This window comes from Sander vitreus, chromosome 7, assembly GCF_031162955.1.
Source record: "Sander vitreus isolate 19-12246 chromosome 7, sanVit1, whole genome shotgun sequence".
NCBI lineage: Eukaryota > Metazoa > Chordata > Actinopteri > Perciformes > Percidae > Sander > Sander vitreus.
Genome location: NC_135861.1, coordinates 16,879,999 through 16,904,646, shown reverse-complemented (window position 1 = coordinate 16,904,646; position 24,648 = coordinate 16,879,999). Strand labels below are relative to the sequence as shown.

The following is a 24,648-nucleotide window of genomic DNA, read 5'->3' as shown; positions in this document are numbered from 1 at the left end:
CCAACCACAACTTGCTTTTTTTACACTGGTGTTTGTGTTTTAAATAAACAAAATGAAACATGTTAACTAGTGAGCTTTAGAGGTGCTGGTATAATTTTACTTTGTACAGAGCCTGGCAAGCTGTTTTCCCCTTGTTTCCAGTATTCCATGGTCTTCAACTTGACCTTTACTTTCCAACATAACAGCAATGAGAAGAGTGGAGAAGCACTAAAACTCCCCATAAAGCCAAGTCCAGATTGGGGAAGTGTAGCCTGAGGGTGGAGCAAGCCAGGTGGACAGCCTTGTGCTGAACCCCCCTGCCTGCCCTGCTGCTCTAACTTTGTGCACTCAACTCCCATAATCCACCTCTTCCTGGGAAAATAGTGGTGGGTGGCTGAGCCAGATGTACACACACACAAAGTAAGTGACGTAACAAACACATTTTCTCTTTTTATAAAAGATGATGCATGTGAGAAAGGGAGTGGTAAACATACTATGCACAAAAATAAACTGCAACCGCCATTAAACATATCAAAATGATTTAGGTTTTATGTCCAATAACACATCGCACAGCTTGACTCCATTAGTTCCACTTGAGTGGCATCTATAAGAAACTGCAGCTTTCTTTATACTTTAGCCATCAAGAAACAGTGATGTCAGACGGGGCGCTGGAGTCACATTGTCAGCATGTCTGATTTCACTACCATTGACTTTTCATCTGTAGTTTTCCCAGCATTTGCTGCTACTTAATGGTGAGACACTCAAATCTCAAAAGAAAGCTGCAACAGCACATTTACGTGTGATGCAACTCAGTGTCATAACATGAAAGATGTGGAGAGTTGAGCAGAGTCAGACAAATCAAACAATCAAGTGGTAAAAATAATCCCAAGCTGCTCCAGTAACAGCTCTTAAATATGTGTGCACTGTTAAAAAAATGTTGGTAAAGTCATTACAACCAAGAACAGTGGCAGACTGCCAGTTCAAAGGGAATTTTCCCTTTCTGAAGTTGTCCTGTGGCCTCAGCCTAGACTAGACCGCAGGAATCCAGTAGTGGATTGGTGCTCGGGCACTTTGAAAGAGGATCCCAGGCCAGGCATGCACCTTTGAAAATGCCACTCACTCATCTCACATAATTTTCATAAGGACAGAGTCATATGAAGAAGGTTATTTTGCAGACAGACCCACAGTGAGAGTGAATTCAGGGAATGGGAAAATAGGAGACAGTGAGTGGGTGAGTGAATGAAAGGGTTTCACTTACATTTGGAATCGCACAAAGCCAATGATAAGTAAGAGTTAGCAAGGACAAAGAGAGGGAAAAGAGAGCCAAAACTATCAAGAGAATGCTACCAATGACTAAGATATCATTTTATAGATATGTCTTTTATGTTGTGGATCTGTGAGGTCTAGGTAGATCTGTATCACTAGCTGAACTAATGGCATATTATGCACCAGTAGCAGCCTGCAGGAACACAGTTCTTATTGTAAAGCGAACCAACCACAACGACCATTGGCTACAATGCAATTTCCCCTGTAAAACGAAGAAAGGAATATGCCAGGCAGCTGTTTCCAGCCACAAAAGACAAAACTGAGGCGATTTCTGAGGATGCTGGACAAAAGACACTAGAAGGAGACGATGCCTTTAGCACATGCTGCCGGTTAGAACGGACCTAGCATTTTATTAGCAGACCGCATGAAGTAGTCAAAGCTAACTCAGCCAGGGGTTCTCGCCCCTCCTCTGCTCCCCTCCACTGTCTACAGTAGAGCAGTCCTGTTAAAGTCATTAGCCCTGGGATATTACTACAGTGGCGAAGGCTGCTGCACCCATGACATCATTATGGGCTGCTGTCAGTCCAGTGGGACGTCTGTGAGCTGTGTCTGAGAGGAGAGGGCAGTCCCGCCACGCAGATGCAGACACATTCACATTCACACCAGAATGCCATCATGAAGCAGGAAACACTGTGGTCCAGAGGAGGGGAATTAACCATTTCAAAATATCCATTTATGGAAAGTGTGTTATTTTTGAGGCTGTGACAAAGCCAATTATGTCACTGCTAACAAATAATGAAGAAATGTTTGGCATATATGATACTGTATAGCCACAGCTAGACAACAGATGGCCTTGTCTTCCTGAAGACAAAAGCTTTTGATGTACCTTTATCTCACAACAAGGGGTCAGCAGTGCAGAGACATGACTATTGTCTGATAAGAACACTAAAATAAACAAGCATGTTGTTCTTTCCCACAAAGTAAAGGAAATCTGGAGCTACTATGGGTTAAGGTGGGGTAGGGCTAGAGAGCTTGAAAAATGTTCCCAGTCAAAAACACAACTGAAATGTTGAGTCTACTGCCTCTTGCATAGAAATCATCTGCTCTGCATGGCTGAACATAATAACAGGGATTGACTTTGTGTTGCAGGGCAGTCAAACAACTGCAGACTGTTCCAGTCTCTAGGCAAGATGTATGTTGATACTTTTCCTTTATGGGAAATGTGACGTAAACTTTGTCTAAAATGTCCTAAGCATATGCATAAAAGAGATACGACTTGAGCTGTCATAATAGCTTTTACAGTGTAGCACAATGTATAATTGTCACAAGAGCTGAGGTTTAACACACCAGTCAACAAGCAGGCTTGAATGGTTTCTTGCTGTGCTAGTGTCTTCATATGAGGGCTTTACTCGATAGCTGCTGAGAACTCTGGCAAGATTTATTCCAAAAACATGGAGGATCCACAAAGTGTTCAAGAATGAGACTATATGAGTAATGCTGTGAAGATCATTCCCAGCTCTTTGCTGCTTGATGCTGTAATTAAGGTCTTAAACAGCTGAAAATCAAGGCCGGGTGTGGTTATGGGAAATAAGCACCTGTGAGAAACCTTCATGCCACTATTTAACAAAAAAAAAACAGGTAGTAGCCTAGTCTTTATGATAGAAAAAAAACGTTTTGAATTTTGTAAATATGTATTTTATCCTCTGACTCTGTGTGGCTTGATTACTCACACTGTAGCAGAGCAACAAGTTGCAGTGATGTTACTGAGCCTTCTGTTTTCTGTTTGGCTATGCAGAGAGCATAGCAGGGGTGGAAATAACATTTGAATATATGCAACTCAACTACCTGTGAATAAAACTGTATGCCTAAAATGTTACACAACTAAATGTAACAAAAGGTAGCTGCTTTGAAGGCTATTCTACCACTATGTCACTGTGAAAAGGCCAATCCTGATTTAACTATTTCAATAAGTACACCCTATCAACCAGTTCTTTAGTTCAGGCCAGTTCTCTTCAAAGTGGTTTTTGGACGACTTAAACCAAAAAAACAGGCCTTTTCCACCTGTTTTCAAGAACTAAACAATATTCTGTAACCATTTGTTTTTATTCAAAATGATACCTTTAATTATCCTTATTGATTAATATATATTAATATTTTTTCGATAGAAAAGTTGGTCTATAAAATGTCAAAATATAGTGGAAACATGCTCATCATACTTCATACATTTCTAAAGCCCAAGGTGACAGTTCCAAACCCCCAAATATAGGGCTATAGCCTATATATATAGTTTACTATGACAAAAGATGAAGAAAAAGACGAAGAAAAGCAGCAAATCCTTACATCGCAGGAGCCAGAAACAGAGAATGTTTTGTATCTTTGCATGAAATGTGACTTAAATGATTCATCAATGATCAAAGTAGTTGCTGATTCATTTTGTGTCGAATGACTAATTGATTAATGGGTTAATAGAGTTATAGATTAGATATTTTCCACCCCTGGAGATGACTGACTGCAGCACCCTGCACTTCCTCTGCCTGACACTGACGTTATTAGCCTATACGTAAGTTCACATGATGGTTCCTGAAAAAAGAAAAAACTTGTAAATTCCCCAATGGAAGAAATGTCCCCTTGACGTATGATGACAGAGTCACTTGACTGTGTTGATAGTCGGTAAAAGTGGGTGTTGACTGTGTGCTCATTATTTCAAAGCGCTAAGACAGCTCAACTCCAGCCTGATGTGGAGTGTGGAGAAGAGGGGAGGAGAGAGACTCATCGGGTGTGGGAGTTTTGGGGGAATTCAGAAAATGCTGTTTTCAGCCTGCAGCGAGAAAAAATTTAAACAAACCCAGACGGAGAATGCCGAGATGTGCTCTGTCAAGGATATAGCCTACAGTAGGCTAATATGCCCCCCCACCCCACCCCCTTACCCTGCCACTCTCACCATGCTGTGCTCAGTTTGCCACTTCAGCCAAACGCTGAGTTGTCTGACTTTAGGGGAGACAAAAGAACCGCAGGAGAGGGGGGAACAGCAGGCAGAGAATAAGGGGCGGGACAGCAGCACAGGTCGGTTTATTTCAAATATCAGCAGATCATAATGGACGACAAAGAAATGTAAATAGGTACACATACACTTTTTCTGTAAAAACAACAACAAAAGAGCAAAAATCAACTCTTTTGTTACAGAAACAACACCATCAATTATTGGGGATGTTTAAGTTGGCACTATTTTGAATTTTAATTCTGTAGTTTACCTACATGATTGAGGCAGACGGAGCTACAATTAAAAATGAGCCTCTCTCTGACATTTGGACCACGTATGACAAACTGAGATGTTCACAACTTACCAAAACAATGGCAAATTTCTCCTCCAGCTCGGTGGGATCAGGCATTGGAACCTTCAGTGGCATGATGTGATGCTTCATCTCCGACTGGCCATCCACACTTTCTATATTACCCATTTTCCCCCAGATGTGCTGTATGCTCTGCTCAACTTGAATCCTTCAGCTTTCTTCCAGTGATGATACTCCAAGTAAAACAAAAATATCCCAAATAATTCCAACAATTTCATTAACGGATTAATCCAAATAATCCACTTCTCCAAGCCGAGATAAATCGCTGACCGTGCAGTAGTCTCGTATCACTGTCCCAAAATGCCATTTGCATTTATTCACGCGTTTAAGGTTTACAGTGTGTTCCACTGTAGTTTCCCTTCAATAACTTACTTTCAAAAGTAACAATCAAAGTACAGCTGCTTTCTCTTCCATAAAGTAGTTTCTAATTTACCTGGCCAATCCATTACTTTAAACAGATTTCCCCTCGCGATGAATAACTTTCAAATGCCGACCAACAGTTACTTTGAGTTGCTGCTCAACTTGGCTACGACGTGTTTCCATTCATTATTGTTGTGTGATCCCGATTAAAGTCTTTGCTTTGCCTCCACTCAGTGGGCAGGTTTTCTGCTCTAGCCCCGCCCCTAGCTGGGGGAGGCGGCGCTCCAGTTGGTTAGAAGACCTGTCAATCGCCTCATCTCTATTTCGCCACCCCTCACATCTGCAGGCAGTGAGCCCACATACAACTGGACGGAAAAGTGAGGCTTTGTCAGCACTTTATCGCGACCTGGTGGACACATGAGTATGACATTTCACCCAAAAATTTTAGAATTTAGTAGGCCTACTGAAGAAAAAAAATTAAGTCACAAAACTGGTTTGATTCATGAGAGTGCAAACTTTAATCAACAACTTCAGCAGAAACATCATGATATGTTCAAATAATGTCAAAGCTCAGCAGTTTTTTTCTTCAGTTCTGACACTTAAAAACACACAATAACAATAACACATTTTCTTTCCATCACTACAAATCAGTAGCCAAGCCTTCGTGGTGAGGTGAGAGTTGTGGTACATAGATGCTGTCCCACTGCTGGCGTTCAATATTAGCTTACTTCTCATAAGGTCGTAACTGTTTTACTTTAAAAAATAAATGGCCAACAGCTTCAGCCTGTTGCATTTAGCGCCACGAACACGTAGAACACAAAGAAGCATGGGTGTGAGAATACCAGCGATGTGTTTTCAGTATCTAGAAAGTTTTCTTTTCATAAAAGCACAGTGATTTAGACTCTGCTTACAGTATCATACCTCTGTTTTCAGTGGTAAATGTGAGGGTCTAGGTTTTTAGTAGCCTACTTTGATTTATAAAAGTAACTTTAATAAAGCACTCGTTAAAACATATAAAACTTCATTTGGAACATAATTCATAAACACTGACAAACTGTGCACCGTTTTGTAATACATAGGCAATAATATAAACGTATATAAACAAAGTAATTTTGGGAATTATTTGAAAATTGTAAAAAGATTCAAAGATACTTCTCTCTGTTGTGTTGGATGCTACAAATCCATAAAACATATAACACCTTAAGATATTGACCACAGCATAAGCCCTTTTTCTGAATAAAATTCAAAGAGGACTTTGACATGCTTTTGAACACATATAAACTCGGTAGGTTGTGCAACATAGTTGCACTAATATCAAATATCTATTCAGCCAAAATATTTTACTGAAGAATCTGTCCAAGACAGCATGGATTCACCACAGTAAACACTTTACGGATGATAAGCTACATGTAAAGTTTCATAAATACTGATGAACTGTGTTGTTGTGGAGCAGATATGTCGTTTCTTTCCTTCAGTGATGGTGGGAATTTTCATTTAAGCTGAATATACAAACAGATCACAGAAGCAACACTTAACATTATATAGTACTGTACTTGAGGCCAACCGTTGATTCTTTTAGTTGGTCTCTGCTAACAAATCATACCTGGAAAACAGAAAGGATACAGAAAGAAGTTGTTTAAATAATCTTGAAAAGTAATATATCAACATCCATTTGTGGTAGTACATTGGTAGATACAACTCTATTATACAGTGTTGTTCGGTAGCTGAAAATTATTACCATTGTGTGACACCAGTCTTCAGGTCAATTTGGTCCAAGTCCAGCTGCAACTGAGGGCAACAAAGAGAAGCAAAATATTATTTCATTTCATTGTTTCATGTCTGGCCATATTCACTACATCAAGACTGAGTAACTGCATTTCAGACGATGATATCTACCTTGCCAATAAGCTCCCTCTCTCTGCTCATGAAGGATACGCTGTTCTTCACAGACAGGTCCAGTCTTCTCTGCATGGACTCCTCGAGAGAGAAGTCAAAGTCAAACCTACGGAAAGAGGGAGAAGTCAATTAATATCCTCACACTTCCTTTACCATCATGAGTCTTGTTTGTTTGTCTTACCTCTCGCTGAATTCTGGGTTGAGGTCTCTCTTCTTGGTGGCAGTCCTCCTCTTGGTGGTGGCCTTCTTGTCAGGCAGCAGGATGAAGGAAACATAAGGGTCTGCACCGTCTTTGGAGCAGGCTTGCAGGGCTCTGTGGGTATACAGCGATCACATTCACAACATGTGTTGGTATTGAGTGCTCTGGGTCAAAAATGTGATGATAAAGAGGTAACATGTGTCATATCAAATCAATCAATCAATTTATAGAGACCTGCAGGAGTGAACGGTGATGAAAAGTCTGCTCTCCTCTATGGAGTAGCCAACGGTAAGCTTCACCTGGCCTGCTGAATTTGCATTATCAGCCCTAAAGAAACAGTGGGGCACATGAGATTATTTACATTATGATGTTTTTGACTATTTAGAGCAAAATAGGAAGAAACCAACTTTAGAAACCACTAAGGAAACCCTGATAACTGCTATCTTTACAGCAGAGGTTGTGACTACACATCAGGGCATCAATGCCAGCATGTGTGACTCACATGGTGAATCCACTTCTATGTCTGAGGTCAAGATGGGAAGGAACCCATCTGGGAAGGACTTCTTCTCCACTGCCGTCATTAGCTGGGTCCCCTGGAGCCCTGCGACACACCGCCAGCTGAGTGTCCAAGATCTGCAAGACATACGGAACATAGCTCAGTATCACATTGCTGCTGTATAACAATAATATTTTACCTAATTTCTGAACAAGGACAACATTTTAGAGGCGAGCTATGCAGCAAGGCTTGGGCTGTGTTGCCACTGCTGTTAAAGGGGAAATCCAAAGTCAGATACTGATACAGAGATATATGGCATCAATCTGTAATCTACATTTCCCAGAATGACTTTCAACATCCCTGTGTTGATGGACACCTTGCCAGTATCTGTATTTAGGGTGTTGTGTCTTTTTGTCGTTTTTAAAAGAATAGTTTGACATTTTGGGAGCAGAGATTAAGAAATACTTGTCAATTTTACACTATACTACAGATTTTGTACGGCATGTTGTATTACTTTTGGACAGAGCCAATCTAGCTGTTCCCTCTGTTTCCAATCTTTGTGCTAAACTAAGCTACAGATATGAGAGTGGTATCATTTCTCAAAGGAAGAGAGTTAAGTGTATTTACCAAAATGTCTTACTATTCCTTTAAGCTTATCTACTTAACAAAACCCAGTCTACTAAAGTGAGTGACAAGTGCAGAGACTTTCAGTCTTTCAGTCTACAGCACATATTTAGGAAGAAGTGCTGTACATATCATGTTGGACCACCAGTAAAGTACAGTGCATTGCAATATTTGTTCTAGGGAAACATGAGTGATACGGTACATAATTAATAACAATCAGGGCATTACTCACATGTATAGTAATATACACATATATAGTATAGAGAAGATACATTGTCAGTACCTTGATCGTGGCCCTCAGAAGTATCTGGCTTTCTGGCAGTGCTCCATCCAGATTGAGCCAGCGGTCCAGCACCAAGCCCGGCTCAAACAGCACCTCTCTGAGAGGAAGTGTGATGGACCCTAGGGCCTGGCCCCAGCTGTGGGAGAGCTAGATACAAACATATGGATATACAAACAATTTTTCAGACTGCTTTTTATAATATCGGTACTAAATAATAAATTGTATGAATTCATTTTATTTGCTTCTACAGCTACATCGTTTAGACAAAAAGTGGAAATACAGCTACTGTTTACACTCACCTTCACTGTGAATGTTTCATCTCTGGGGTCACGAACCAGAAAATGAAAGGCTTCGTCCCATCGAGGGGATGTGGAACGCTCACAAATCTTAGGAAAAAACCAACAGCAGGATTTTATAACTTTTCAAACAGCACTTTTCTTTTCTTGCATTCATAAGCTCATGTAAGAAGTCACATGAGCCTACCTTGGTTCTGTGTGAAACGCCTTTGAGGGTAATCTCAGCCCCGACCTTCGGCTCCTTCCCGCTCTTCTTCAACTGTAGTTACACGCAAAGAATACTGTAAATCAAAAATTTTAATAAACAGCATCTACAGAATTTAAAACATCACCAGTTATTTAATATATAAATGGGAATGCAGTTGTATTGCCCTACACCTAAAAGCAACTAGTGTACTTCTGCACCCTTTAAGGCGAGGAAAAACACACCACAATAAACAACAAATAACAAGGACTCGGATATGATCTCACCGGCAGGCCATGGGCACGCTCCACATACACAAACAGCACAACCGATGATGGCACAACCTTATTGTGGTACACCTGCTGGGACTGGTACTGCAAGATCTGTAGATCACAGAGAGAGAGAGAGAAAAGAGAGTGAGAGTTTTAGTGAAAATGATTGTGCAATAACAAAGTTGAGGTTGAAATTTCCTTCGAAACACTACTAACAAATATATAAACTAATCTACACAAAGCATCTGCAAAGATAAGTTCATTATTCAACACACTGCTTTGACGCTCAAAACTCAAGTCCCTCACTGTAAAAGTCATTCTCTTTCCTGTTGATTAAAAATAGTTTGTATCTGCCATAGCAACCAAACAACAATGTCAGAAAAAAGAGCACCAGGCTCTCACAGTACAAGAGGCATCATTTAAAGGATTTTGGATTTTTCCAAGGTTGCTGCTTCATTCCTCCTCTTCATACTGACTGTGAAGCAGGTCCTTCCTAGCACAACTCCACTGTAAAAGACGGGTGGCAAATTCCACAGTCCGCGTTCTGTGCAAAAGTGCATTCTAAAGTTAAGCTGACGTTAATATTCAGCAGACTGCATTAGAAAAATCAGGTGATTATCTTTTTGCCGCTGTTGTGTCCCAGCCAGAAACAAAACTACATGCAAAGTATCTCTCTACTGCTGCTCAGCAAGGAAAGTGGGAATTTCACACCAACACAAATTGTGACTAGAAGATATTTACTTGACATGGTTTTTGGACAGAACCATGAGGATTTTGTCCCCGATCTCTTACATTGGGGGATCACTTGGACAGGAGGAACAAACAGCGACCAATAACTCTTTCACTGTGCATATGGCATGTGAGTACTACATTAAGATAGACTTAAACATTATAAATATATTTCCTTCATCTTTATCATATAATAATAACTATAAATAAATAAAAGTACTCCTGGTAGAAATCCCGTTTTAAATTGGAGACTCTCTATTTGAGGGCTCTGTCTTCAGAAAATGTTAACTCTGGTGTCAAATACCTTTTTGGAATGTAAGTGCTGCAAGCAAAAATGCTAGAAAGTGACTAAAGCAATACCTTCAACTATTGGATTGACATTATTTATTCTATCTTTATTGATGGAAATAAAAATGTTCTGCCTAAGACTGCAAGAGGATAAGTTTGTAAGAAATATGGGAACATTTGATCTTTTTTTAAGAGAATGTAATATCATCAAAGTACACGTATAAGGTTCTAGTTCTACTTACTTCGGTTTGCTTTGTTTTTTACTATGCCCTTTAATTTTTCATACTTGTATCTTTATTTTATTTTGAAAAATGTAATTGTGCATATTTACTTTTGTATTATTTGTTATTACACAATGTCTTATTATCCTTGTTTAGAAAAAGGTATGCTTCTAAGTTGTATTACAACTACTACATTATTTGTATGTTACCCTGGTACTGTATACAAATAAAAAGAGAATATGAAATAAAATAAATAGAGTAAATATCTCACCTGCTCCAGTCTGGGAAGGTCGGAGACTCTGGGCAGCCACTCCAGCACCAGGTGAACTCGGCCTGACTTCACATCATTAAGAGTGTACCACTGTAACAAGAGTGGCACAGAAATGTCCAGGTTACGATATAAGTACAAATATAGTTTGTTAAATGATCTGTTTATTATGTGTCACAGACCGTATCGCTGAATTGTGCGCTGATGATATCTCGTAGGTTAAGCTTGAACCTACAAAGACAGGACTCAATCAACATGTTTTCATAGACATATTTTCTTCAGTTATCAGAGTCATGTAGCCAGAAATACTGGGAAAATGTAATTTGTAATGTCAGGACGTACCTTCCGAGGAAGTCATCCTGATCGATGTCCTTGTCAAACAACTCAAACTGGATCTCTTGACCAGGTAGCTGGGTCAAAATCACCTAAATCATAGAAGAATGTTTTTTTTTAAATCTAAGCTAAAACCTAATAATTTCATCAGCTAAGTAGAAGAGCACTTAACACAGGTAATACCTCATAGAGTTCATTCCACATGGGATTGAGGTTCTCTTTGATGGTGTGGCTACGGAAGGTGATACCAGCCACGCGAATCTTGACATAGGGGTCGCTTTTTCCCTTCACCATGCCCCCCATGAAGTTGTCCTTCGCTATCAGGTTCTGGGCCTCCACCAGATGGATACGCAGCACTCCCTGTGAGCATAACAAGGGCAGGTGATGCTACTATAGAGTGAGTGTGTGAGTGGTGCCTGCTGCTGTTTGAAGTGTTTTACCTCAGTTGCAAACTCTGGGTCAGGCGTGGTGTGCTGTGGTCGTGATGGTTGAGGTTTACCTAACCCGCCAGGTCCTACAGGGTTCAGTTCTGACGTGATTCCCCCCTGACCCATCCCGGGCCCAGGGGCTGAAGGCCGGGGAGATGGAGTCGTAGGAGTGGCATCATCATTTAGCCACAAAACCTAGTAGGAAACAAATAACAGGTTACAGTGAGCAACTGTCAAGCTGTAAATTAAATGCAGGTTTCTCTATTTCTGTTTCTGTATTCATGAGGATAGAAAGATGAAGCAAAAAGAAGACGTATCCTTTAGGTTCTAATTTTCTGTGTTAGGATTAAGTTTAGTATGTGAAAAGGAGGAGTTAGGAGTTGCCAGAGTACTTTATAACCTCTCCAGTCTCTCATATTCTTTAATCGCAGGGTGTTATGTTCAACAGGATCTGATTTCCATGGATAAAAGACACACACAAAGCCATGGTGATACGTTTACATTTGAGATCTTTTAAAGGGTGGTTGTGGGTGTGCTAATGAAGTGAGTGTCTTTTGACAGCTTCCTGAGGCAAAAAAAGATGGTAGGATTTCAAAGTCTTCCACACAGACACTTCAGCTGGGTTGATTCTAACCAAAACAGGGCTTACGTTTTTACTACACTATCCGACACATGTGAGTGTGTAGAAAAAAGAGCCTGTGAAATACCAACCCTTAGCACAATTTTGACATAGACGCGGCTGGCAGAACCAGAATTCTCCAGCTGGAACCACTGGTCCATGGTGAGTTCAGGGCTCGCCAAAATACGGGTCAGAGGGATGGTCAGACTGCCCAGGGACAGAGCACGGTCATCGTCTTTCACCTGATTGAAAAACACAGGACAGAAGATGTGGAGTTAGGGTTATGTAGTATAGACTTTTAAAGAAATTTAATAAAATGTATTAAGTGTATTTTTTGGCAAAATGGAAGTTATCAGCTATGGAGGATAAATAGAGAGCTTCATCACATGGTGCAACAACAATCACCTGAAGCCCAATTTTAGCAGAAGCAATGAGCTTGTGGTGGACTACCAGAGGAACAGGATAGAACACACAGTTCAATCAATCAATCAATCAATCAATCAAACTTAATTTGTATAGCACTTTTCATACAAAGGTCATGCAACACAAAGTGCTTCACATTATAGAAACAGAGACAATGTCACTCCCACCCCCCTCCACACACACACACACACACACACACACACACACACACACACACACACACACATTTAATGTAAAAGGCAATTGAAGCATAAGGTGAGAGGTGGAGTAAGGTATTAAAGAAAGGTAAGATAAGGATAAAGATAAATAAGAACGGTAGAGAGATCAAATAAAATAATGAAGTAAAATAATCAAAATAAGAAAAAACTGCCTGTAAGATAATGATTGATCATAATCACAGTTGTAGCCATGACAGTAGACAATGCTTCAAATATGGATGTTGCTGCAAAAAAGCTACATATTCCAAAACATGGATGCTTCACACACATCTTCAACCTGGCAGCACAGAAGATCTATACAATCACCACAATTTCAATAATAGTGTCGCCAATTTAGTATCTGACCAAATGTGAAATATGGTCTCAATCTCCCTTCTGTTCCTGAGTTATGGCATTGAATAATGGCCAGAAAAGTGTTTTTGCAGAACATCAAGATGTCACAGTGAGATTGACCTTTAACCTTTTGGATATGAAATGTTATCACTTCATAATTTTATCCTATTAAACATTTGTGAGAAATGTGGTCATAATTAGGGTATGATTTACTTGAGTTATGGCCAAAGAACGTGTTTTTTGAGGTCACAGTGACCTTGATCTTTGACTACCAAAATCTAATCAGCTCATCCTTGAGTCTAAGTGGATGTTTTTGCCAGATTTGAAGAATATCCCTCCAGGAGTTCCTGAGATATTGCGTTCACAAGAATGGGACAGACGGACGGACAACCCCAAAACATAATGTCTCTGGTCACGGAAGAGGCATAGAAAGAGCGTAGTTTACAGAAATCAAAGAAAATATGAAGGAAACTGTATTAAAACTAAAGAGAAATAAATAAGGTATTTAGTGTCGACACCTAGGGAGTCATTTGTAAAGTATTTGCAGCTAGCTTGATTGGTGTGTTCAATTTTACTCATAATGACGTACTTGAATGTCGATGTCCTGCTTGCGAGGATCCTGAATAAAGAAGGTAAAGGCATCCTCCCACACAGGGTTGTTAGTCCCGTAGCAAGTCTGCAGAAGAGAGGGAAAACATTAATTATGCTCAGAGATTGGTTTAAAAAGTTTTATAAAAACAAAGTTGTATCTTTACCTTGCTCTCTTTAGTTGCATCCTGAATGGAAATCTGTACCATTGGGCTTGGGTCCTTATTGCCTTTTCTCATCTACAACATTTTAAATACATTGATGTTGGTAACAGATACAAATTGAATGCACACCACACGAGAGCCTCTTAAACAATAATTTTCTTACAGGCAGTTGGTAAGCTTGATCAAGATAGATAGCTATGATGGCGGAAGATGGAGGATCAGTCATCTTATTGGTCAAGTTCTGGTTCTTCTGGGTCACCTGGTAGAAGAACAACAAACAGAAGAGCAAAGAGCAAAAAAAACGTTTGACAGATTGGTCATTTTTATTTTCCTTGATATTTTTAAATTGCTCTTAGTGTCTTTAACTGTATTGTCCCTTAGGGAAAAATACATAAAGCATAATAAAATACATAAAACATATGATCCTACCCAACCACACAAGCTCACATATAACATCATGTACATCAGGTGACAGCATAACATAAAACTTGAAGTACATCCAGCCATCTTTATCCAACCCAAAGTTGGGCCACTTTAAATAAGTTTCTAGGATGTAATCGTTTATGTGATTCTATGTCGGTGATTTAATAAATAATAGGCAAGGACACTCAAGAAAAATTAGATATTGAAGATTTTCTGTAATTCAAGTTTTTCTATAATACAAGTTAAATTATAATAACTTCAAATTATTGGACTCAAAAATAACATTTGACTCAATGGGAAAAGTATGAGTTAAAAGGGTATGAGAGATAAAAGGGTGTGTGGCTTCCTTTTGTGGCGCCAGTACATGGAGCTCGGAGCATCTAAGGTCTGCCGAGACCGTTTCGTGTCATCTGGCGGATTACGGCAGACCTCCGTTGCTCTGCTCAGCTGGGAACTCTTAAATCAACAAAATATTTCCTTAATTAGATATCAAGGCACATGATGTCCTGGTGATTGAGTGGTTTAAGACGTGTACTATGTAACTTCAATGTTCCTGGTTTAATTCTGCTCAGGAACCCTTGTCGCATGTCACCCTTTCTCCCTATGTTTCCGGTATCGCTATACTGTCAAATGCCAAACATAATGTGGCCTAAAAATAATGCTCAGGGGTCTCATTTATAAACGTGGCGTAAGCACAAAACGGGTCTGAAAATGTGCGTATTCCACTTCCCAAGCAAAGGTTGTGATGTATAAAAAACAAACTTGACGGGAGAATGTGCGGTCCTGCACGCAAACTCTGAACCATGCCTACGCACATTTTGGAGACAATGGGAATTAGCGACGCAGATGGTGAGGTGGTGAACTGAAGTCAGACTGCAGAAAGTGAATGTGGGAATAACGATTACTCGAAATATGTTCAAGTATTGATGCCTCACGCACAGTTTTTTTACTCCATATCATCCACGTTACCATGAAGATTAAATCCAGCAGTGTTATTTGCGCTTGTACTGAGTGATACTTGTTCCATAAACACCTTGTAAAATCCAACTCAAATCTTTAATAAAAATTCATTATTAATGTTTAATCGGCGCTGTCTCACCGTCACATTGTCTGCTATGGAGCGCAGGAAGAGGAGATGGCCCGACTCCATGGAATACAGGATAGCATCAAATACCCTACCATTAGATAAACCAAATATCTGTCTTTAATACTGTGCATATATCATCAAATGTCAAAGTCTGGAAATACAGTCGTTAAGCTCTCGCGCAATTATTACACTTAATATCCTCGTTATCAGTCCGAACTTTAATTTTGTTGGTGACAAAACCTGCATGAAGAAAAGTGTGTTTGCCTATTAGACTTTCGTCTTCAAATTGTATCTCGGGGTTGGGGAAACCACTAGTTGATGCTGTGATTTTGGCAAGGTGTTAACAATCACAATATGTTGCAAACATATAAATACTGCGGTGAACCCGTGCGTAATGCTGCATGATGGCACTGCTGGCACTGCAGGAGGACTAACCCCCAATGGAAGAAACAGGAGAAAAAGAGGCTTCAGGGACCATGACGATGACTGGCTAATATGCCGATTTAAATTCCCTTAAGCTGCGCTCTTGGATCTATATATCTATCTACTGAATTGGGTCCAGTATAGAGGGCAACGCGCCGGAACCGTGCCATCCCGGTCCAAAACAGGTCCTCGCCACTCTGGGGGCAACCGGCTGTTTCCAGAGGGAGATATATAATCTTCAACTTTATCACTAAGGCTTGTTTGGATATAATATATAGTTCTGGTAAATCTTATCATATAGGTCTGGTATATCGAAGCTGTCCCCGAGTGCTGAAATGCCTGCCGTTTTGGAAGGTATTATTAATATAAGTAGTCTATATATCAGGATCCCCTACACTGTGCGAGAACAGGCCGAATTTATAATTCAATTTGCAGCAATTCCTGAAAGTCTGAGAAGTTTTTTTCTTTTTCCCCGCCAGTCGTCATGATTCGGCATTTTCGGCATAACGAAAGAACAACTGCCAGGGTCATTAACACACTGATCAGCATTCATGAGGTGCTTTGTATTGACTATTTATGGTAAAAAATGTGTGTGTATAGGGCGGGATAAGAGGCTTATTCACGTACACACACTTGTGGGTAATCTGTGATTTATAAAGGGAACATTGCTTACAGATGTGCGTATGCACGGTTTTATAAATCTGAATTTTTCTTGGCGTACGCCATTTTTGGCTTTTGGGTGTATGTACACTTTTAGTAAGGATCCTATGCACAGTTTTATAAATGAGACCCCAGATCTTTATCCGTGTATCAAATTTTGTCCACATCACTGCCCAAAGCCCTGCCACTGATTGGGCAAAGAAAAGATTCATTTGAGTACCAGTAAGCTGTGCTGTAGACTCACCTCACTCAGTCTGTCAGCAGAGGACAGCAGAGAGAGCCACTCCAGCCGGAGGTGAACACTGCCGGATGGGACGTCCCTCAGATTGAACCACTGTTAACAAAAACAAAGGGCTCATTAAACACACATTTGTTCTCCTCTGGCAGATTCCTTTGAGCCTGGATGGCAGGATAGAAGATGGTAGGATCAGAGTAGATCACAAGAAGGCACATGGGGTCTGCAATGTCACATGTCTCATTTTATCACATTATCATGCTTGAGTAAGAAAAATGTAATAAATGTAATGGGGGAATATTGAATCTTGTCTAACATAAGCATTACTACTTACATCATCCACAACTCTGGCCTTCCTTACAATATCAAGATCGACCTTGACCCTGAAAAAGAGACAGAATCAAAGAGAGTAAGGCGTTCAAATTTGAACAGAATAATGGCGCAACATGGCAATCGCTGAGATGGGAATGACATGACAAGCACATAGAATAAAATGAATGAGAATGAATAAGCTACCTCCCCAGGAAGTCATCCTGGTCTGGGTCTTTGTCAAAAACTTCCACTTCCAACTCCTGACCAGGTACTTCATGGACAATCACCTGACACACACACACACACACACACACACACACACACACACACACACACACACACACACACACATAAAGGACAAGTATGCAATACACCCAACAAATATACAAATATAGAAACAGCCACGCATGACACAATAACACAAGGACATGCAAACAGAATCACAATGGCAATAACTAGTGTGCTAGGTAGATGTTAATAATGTAATATCTATTCAGTGGTTTAAATTTCATAAATGTGTCCCTGAGCAAGCGGTTTTCGCAAGAGCTGTTTAGCTGTATCTTTGGTAGTTTCCTGCTTCTACAGAAACAGATAGAAATCTTCACAACAACACAACAGTGTTATCTTTGACATACCACTTCCCTATGCAATCCCTATGAAGCAAAGACACCAACAGCAAGCTATAACTTTTAGCACACAAACTGGTGGGGAGTGCAGCACTTGAATATTAAGGCAAACCCATATATCTCGTGCATCTTTTAGCTCAGCTTCAGACATATTCTCTTCCCTCCCACCATCCCTCACCTCATACATCTCCCTCCACTGTGGGTTCAAGTTGCTGTCCACATGACGAGAGGTGAAGATCTGGGTTCCTACACGCAGAACGGCATACGGGTCAGACTTCCCGTCGATTATGCCCTTGATGACCGTATCCTTGGCCATCAGGTCCTCAGCCTCCAGCAGGTGGATACGCACAACTCCCTAGCATGTGCACACACATGCAGGAAAACGCATGCACAAACAAAATCAAAATGTTAGTCAACTAGCTTCCTCATAAAGCATGGTTCTATGTTTTTCATTCACAAGTTAAATGTGCTGTATGACTTTCAGGCTATGTGTTTGCTTGCAGGTTATATACTGAGACAGATTTAGTCTGTGGGGTCCATGTTTCTCCAGGCCATTGATAATACAGTTACCCGTGGGAGAGGGGAGCGGAGCTGCGCAACGTGCAGGTTGGCCACCAGGGGAACAGTTAGACGGTTGGGGAGCACCAAATGGGAGGCAATTGCATCCATTATCATAGTGTCCGACATGGCACTGCAAATGAATGCGAGGACGATGTTGGGGACACACAGACAAACAGACAGAGGCTATATACTACTGCTGACAATATGAACATGCACAAATAACAACATGATATCCACGTTCTCAACAACTGAACCAACACGAACTACCCACTGGCTAAAGATGAGGACAGTTTTCTGTGACATCATGTTGACTAATGTTATTTAATGGAGGAATACAATTAAAAAATAATGACAAACTGTCATCAAAAGCATTGCCAGAGGGAACTGATATGTCAGTAACAAATGTACACTTCTGACACAATGCTTTAATTGTATGTTTACAAAAGTATATTATATAAGATCGTAACACACAGTGTAGAATCAGCCACCATACAGTTACACTGAATAGCCCATTGGTCAGACCATCAGTTTATCTTCATATCCAGTTTAATTGTACCATAGTTGATTCTGCATTGTCCACATTCTGACCTTACATAAAGGGCCTTAAAAACTAACGCCATATAAATGCATGGAGTCATAATATACATAATGAATAATTACAAGAACACTGGTATGGCTTAAAGTTGAACATCTTATAGGATAAGGCTGGCATTATTCAATATATTTTTCTTATTATTAACAAATGCCATAAAAGGAACAAAACCAGCAATGTGTTATTCTGTCTGTGTCTGTGGTACTCAGCCCCGAGACCATTCGCTACTGAGGACATATGTATTTACAAAAGCATTTCTCTAAAAACAGCCGGGCAGTGTAGTTTTTAGCAAAAGTTACTCAAACAAGAGTAAATAGAAGATTTTTCTAGGGACTATACTGATGCAGATTAATACACATTTGATGCTTTATTGAGTATTTAAGGCAGCAACAGTGTGTGTGAAATTTACTTAAAATACACTACAGTGCCCCTGTTCATCGTAATATAGGAACATGTGAGCCTGACTCATTTATGTGTTTTGAAAAGTTTTTTGACAACAAAGGCGCTCTGTGGCACACAGGAATAAGCTACATCAGGATTATTAGTGGGATCCATTCATTGCTGGTTTAAGTCTTTTCATAGGATTTGTTGACAAAAACAAAAAAATAAGATATCGCCACACTTATCCTTTAAGAATGTGACCACACAGATTTGTCACTGAACAGACAGAAATAATAGCGCTAATGCTAATATAATATTAGTTTGGAACTCAATATAATTCCAGAAAAAACATCAATCCATCAATTCCAAAAAGTGCAGCCCCCAAACTTTTCTGCATGTCAAAACTTCATCACCCCTACTCCACAAACAAACACTCCTCATTGAAAAACTATTAAAAACAAACACAAAACAGACACAACATCACTCACTTCAGCCCGGGTATATCTAACAGGTTGGTCAGCCCGGTCCAATTGATGTCCAGTTTCTATGACACAGATAAAAGTAAAAGACATATGAATACATAGGTGTAGATGTCAGATAACAATGCAGTGCAAAATCTGATGTGCTACACTCACAGGCCTGCGGATGAAGAACATTGTGATTGCTCCAACCAGTGGGACGTCTCCGATCAGAGGCTCGAGGATCACACGCAGCTTCCCATGGAGCTACAAAGAGAAAATGCAATACTATAAGGACATTTCAGGCCACTTAACTATCACTTATAATGTAAGAATATCTTAATATTGATTCTTATACCTGGACTCCTTTCACTCCGGCCTTGCAAAAGTACTTTTTGATTTCTACGTTGATTTCAACATCACCAGCGTAGCTGCAAATAGAAGAGTAGGGATGTGACCAGTTAGCTCAGTTGGTATAAGCAGGCACACATATATAGAGGTTTATTCCTCAACGCAGGAGGTCTAGGGTTCAAGTCCAACCTATGACGGTTTCCTGCATGTCTTCCCCCTCCCTCTCCCCTTTCATGTCTGAGCTGTCCTATCCATTAAAGGTGGAAATGCCCCAAAAAATAATTAAGAAAAGAAGAGCAGGGACACGTCTAGAGATATATGTTTTACTAAGGATATCAGCTGATATGAGTTATGATAGAGTTGTGTAGAGTTGTAAGTAAACAATGATCTGCTATAAAAAAAAAAAACAAGGGCAAGCTCTACCCTAGTGTAGGACACTTCATAGTATCTCAGAAATATTTCATTGTCTGTCTTGACTGACTGTCTGTCTATACACAAGCAAAAACAAAGGTTGTGATGCATTACCTCAGGTACAAATCCAACATAACTTGTCTCTTATCGTGTTCTGTGTGAGCCTTTACACCAACCACCTTCAAAGCCTGTGAACACAACATCTGCTATTACACAAACCAAATAAGACTAATAGAGACTTATCATTAGCAAAGATGCACATGAAGATTATCATTCGCTGTGATGAAATCATCAATCTTTTGCTTGTAATTAACAGGCTAGTGAGACCAGCATTGCATTACCAGACTTCCATGCATATTACCCACATTAACATTCTGCTTCATCTGTATTTTCTTGGTATTTGGTATTTTCTTAGAACATTTACAGAATAAATTGCTGCTTTTATGACAGACCATTCAGATACCTTTTCTCCTATGTTGACCTTAGTAAAGCTGAGAGTCTGCAGATGAATGCTGGAGGCACGGATGGCAGGAGCAATGGTTTCCACTAGCAACTTCTCCAGATACTGGCCTATAAAGGGCCATGCCTGCTGCAGGATCTACATGACAGAACATTCATTATTTTTCTGTAATCAAATGTGATCATGTTTGCAGCCATTGTAATATAATTCTGTGAGTAACAATGAATTATCCTTTGTGCAAATGCATAGTCATTGCAAAGCACTTCCTGCAAATAAGAGAAAAACATGACAGCAAATAACAAAGAACCATAAACACACACTTTACAATGACCACAGACCGCTTGCCTTGTAGTTAAAAGGCTTTTCAGAGAAGCGAGGAGGATGTAATTTAAATAGTGAACAATAGGTCAGCCATCAATACACTGCAGTTATTAGTCATTTTGGAAAACATCATACTGAAGTCAAATTAATAAGAAAAAATAATCACTTTATATCATGGGACCATCATTTCCTCCTAGATTTTTTTCAGAAAGAGCAATGTAATATGTAATTCTGTGTGATGAACTGAATCAGTGTATCAGTGTTATCACTCCACACAGCCTCACACTGGTGTTAGCTTCAGCATTGAGGTGTATGAGTGAGGTGGAAAGTTCTGTCAGCTACTGTTCCTCTGACCTCCAAACTCTCCTAGTATCCTACATATTATTTATGATACAGTTATGGACAGTCAGTTAGGCTGATGCATTCTATTAAAGTGCTTTTGTTACTCAGATATTACCAGCTCCTTTTTATTTGCAGCTACTCATTTCTACAAGTTGTCAAATGCAATAAAAGGTGGGAACATTTCAGGGTTGATGTTTGTTTATTTAAGGCCGCAAGTGAGGAGGGTGAGTGTGAGCAGCTGGATCACATGTCAGGATGCCTGGAGGAGAGACGTGGGTTGGTAAAAGATGAGCCCAGCAAATTGCCCTCCCACAATCTAGGCTTCAGTCACTGAGTTCATTACATATTTTCCACTCCAGAAGGGTGCTTTGTATTATTAGTATTCACATCCACACTTGCCCTGTGTTGATGCGAGGTTACTGTACTGACAGAGACAAAGAGTTTGGTGATATGATCTGAGCCACTCTCCCCGCCTCTTAATTACACCAGCAGATAATCTGCTCTGATTGAGAGGCTACAATGGTAGCAGGGTCACTTAAAGTCCACACAATTGTTATTTATCTTCATGTAAAATGTGAGGTATAACAGCTACTGTGGGCGTTTCTCAAGAGAAGAGAGAGAAGTCCATCTCATCATACAAGCTTGTTTGAAACAGATGATTCTTAAAAATGATTCCTAATGTATAAATACAAAGCTGCACATAAGAAAATGTCTGATAGGAAAAACATACCTTATTCAGCCACTCCACTTTCTCCACATCTGGAAAGTTGACCTGTGGACAAGTGACATTAGTCAGGCATGAACTCAAATACAACACGGCAGTGTCAAATGACCTCCAACTCTGAGCAAAGTAGTTTAAATACAGATGATGATATTATTTTACACTATAGAAGAGTTTAATTACAAAGCAGCTTTTCCCTTGTTTTTAACAACTTAGACTAAAGACACAATTTCAGGAAACCATCAACCACATGCACATCAGCCTTTCCTCCAAACCACAGACATGAGATTTTAAGATTAGGCCTATCTGCCCTAAAACACACACACACACACACACACACACACACACACACACACACACACACACACACACACACACACACACACACACAGTTTATTCTCTCCTGCTCTATCCAGATATGGTGGTCCTGGTCACTGCTTCTGCCCTGCCTTGAAGTATGTAGTTTATGAGTCATCAAGTTTTTGGAGCCAGATAAGGTCAAAGGCAGCTCTACTGAAATGAAACATGAAGAGGAAAACACACACACAACATGTCTATAGCCTACTTTTTTCAGTATAGATATGCATTTCACTGTCTAGTTAGTGTAAGGTCTCCTCATGCTCATTCTTTCTACTTTTCCAACCAATGGGCTACCTCATCTGACATTTTAACTCACATTCCTCAGTGTGGCAGCAGTTCAGACTAATTCTCCAAGCATTGCACATTAGGAATGTCTAAATATGGGTCTGTTCCCTGAACAGGGACAGGAGGAAAATACTGTAAACAAAAAGGACAGTCATGCACATATGTATGTGATGGTTGTCATGAAGCAATTGTCTATCTATCTGTCTATCTATATGTATGCGTAAATATGTTCACTTTAAGAGGTCTAGAGCTTCTTAATAAAGATCAAGCCCTATTAATGAGTAATATACGTGAGAACCTATCACAGTGATGCAAAGTAGCTGAGATGCAGCCTGACAGATGTGGCAGGTGATGCAAACAGCATATAATGAACATGGCAGAGCGATGAGCCAGTGCTTACCCAGGGAGGTAAATCCCCTTTAGCTCTGAAAGCCTTCTCGGTGGTGAAAACCCTCTCGTTCTCCAGGAGGTACATGGCAGACTTAAGCCTCATCACTTTCTCCAGTCGACTGTGTTTCCATCCCATGTAGATCATCAGACCGAACAGGACTACGCTGATGCTGAAGCCATAATATCCTGCCAGATACACTGGTAGAAGAGCAGCGAGACATTTCGCAAACGACCACAGCACACTCAATGCGCGTTCACCTGGGGACTGGCTCGGTAAGGCCGGGGCTGAAATCACCGTGCCTCCGCTCATGCCCGGCTCGGCATCCGCGGTTGGCATCGCAAGATCCGTTTGACTTCACTAACTCGACTCAGCTTCAATGCTTCTAGGACTGAGTGGCAAAGCGCCACTGGAAACTTACCACCGTTTTAATATAAAAAACATCGAGGAATCACCGATAAACTGCGGGCTTCGATCGGTTAAATCATGATCACGGCTTCTCTCCGCTGCGCTGCCCCTCAGTTCCGCAGCAGGGCACTAAAACTGAATATTCTGTGTTTCATTGACGTGTGAAGCTTCTCTCACAGAGCAGGGCAAGCAAAGCCCAAGACCTGTGAGGGCGGGCTCTGCTTCAAGCCCTCCTTCACATGAAATCCAGTAAAAACCTAAACCCTAGAATTAACTTGTAGCGTCATGCACCGAGTCGGGCGGAGCGCAAATACGACCAAAGTAAAGGGATGTTTATTTTATCTGAAGACAACACAAGACACGATTCATTCAAAGTAGCATTATCATCATCGTGTAAACTAAAGCAACCACTACGCCCAAAATGCTATAGCCAGCAGGCTGCTAAACCCGTTATCTTTTTTACATAACCGGATGGAATCCTGTTGCGTGCGCAAGCGCTCATCCCCATTGCAGCAGCTTTTACAACTGAGCGTGACAGCGCCAACAGCTTTGTTGACAGAAAGGTGTATTAGCTGCTTTATCGAATTGCATACATCAGCTGCCGTAGTGATCACTTTCTGCAAGAGAGAATCCAAGCGGCAGAGTCGTTACGCCACCAGGATATATGCGCCAAATGTCATTAACGCAATGTTTACGCACCAGCTAAATGCATTTAGCATCATTCTACTTTCCTCATGTAGTTTGCCATGCATGTGCGTTTTAGGCAGTGGTTTTCCACGTTTGTTAATTGCTAATACTTTATGCTTGGCAACTAAAACAGACCAGGCTCCCTGGTTGCCTGGCCAATTACCTATTGCTCAGAGGGTGAATGGTGTGATCCTTTATGTAAACAGATACATGAAGACACAGTCATGCAGTAAGTCAAGCAGCAATAACCAGGTTATATATTAATAACAGCTAAGGTAGAAAAGTAGACTGTACATATATGTCAATTTTTTTAATTTGAGAATTCAATATGAGATTCAA

The 24,648-nt window shown here is 40.4% G+C and overlaps 2 protein-coding genes across 6 annotated transcripts in view; both read right to left on the bottom strand.

Annotated features, from left to right (window-relative positions):
* The window catches only part of fmnl3 (formin-like 3), a 32,725-nt gene extending 27,559 nt beyond the window's left edge, over positions 1–5,166 (bottom strand). For 4 of the 5 annotated variants that reach the window (XM_078255015.1, XM_078255018.1, XM_078255017.1 and 1 more), the window contains exon 1: positions 4,590–5,165. In XM_078255015.1, the coding sequence (XP_078111141.1) occupies positions 4,590–4,703 (114 nt within the window). In that variant the 5' untranslated portion in view covers positions 4,704–5,165. Of the gene's footprint in view, positions 1–4,589 lie in introns of all 5 variants that reach the window. The other variant, XM_078255016.1, reaches the window with a different exon arrangement.
* Positions 5,167–6,087: 921 nt separating this feature from the next.
* On the bottom strand, positions 6,088–24,070 carry esyt1a (extended synaptotagmin-like protein 1a). Its single transcript, XM_078255013.1, has 31 exons — positions 23,227–24,070; positions 22,191–22,232; positions 20,801–20,935; positions 20,452–20,525; positions 19,934–20,006; positions 19,753–19,842; positions 19,606–19,661; positions 18,154–18,274; positions 17,762–17,938; positions 17,162–17,244; positions 16,980–17,028; positions 16,655–16,744; positions 13,981–14,076; positions 13,821–13,892; positions 13,655–13,741; positions 12,184–12,333; positions 11,485–11,667; positions 11,228–11,404; positions 11,054–11,136; positions 10,894–10,942; positions 10,715–10,804; positions 9,221–9,316; positions 8,937–9,008; positions 8,753–8,839; positions 8,454–8,600; positions 7,553–7,683; positions 7,285–7,377; positions 7,033–7,164; positions 6,852–6,957; positions 6,694–6,743; positions 6,088–6,558 (listed from the first exon to the last, which is right to left on the bottom strand). The coding sequence occupies exons 1-31, from the start codon at positions 23,551–23,553 to the stop codon at positions 6,531–6,533; spliced, it is 3,246 nt and encodes a 1,081-aa protein (XP_078111139.1). The 5' UTR covers positions 23,554–24,070; the 3' UTR covers positions 6,088–6,530.
* Positions 24,071–24,648: the final 578 nt, after the last annotated feature.

Coding starts and splice junctions, on each gene's coding strand:
- esyt1a (XM_078255013.1), bottom strand. CDS start 23,553: ATGCCAACCGCGGATGCCGAGCCGGGCATGAGCGGAGGCACGGTGATT. Junction 19,843..19,933: donor CCGGAGTGAAAGGAGTCCAG/GTATAAGAATCA, acceptor TTCTCTTTGTAG/CTCCATGGGAAGCTGCGTGT. Junction 9,317..10,714: donor ACCTTCCCAGACTGGAGCAG/GTGAGATATTTA, acceptor TGTGATCTACAG/ATCTTGCAGTACCAGTCCCA.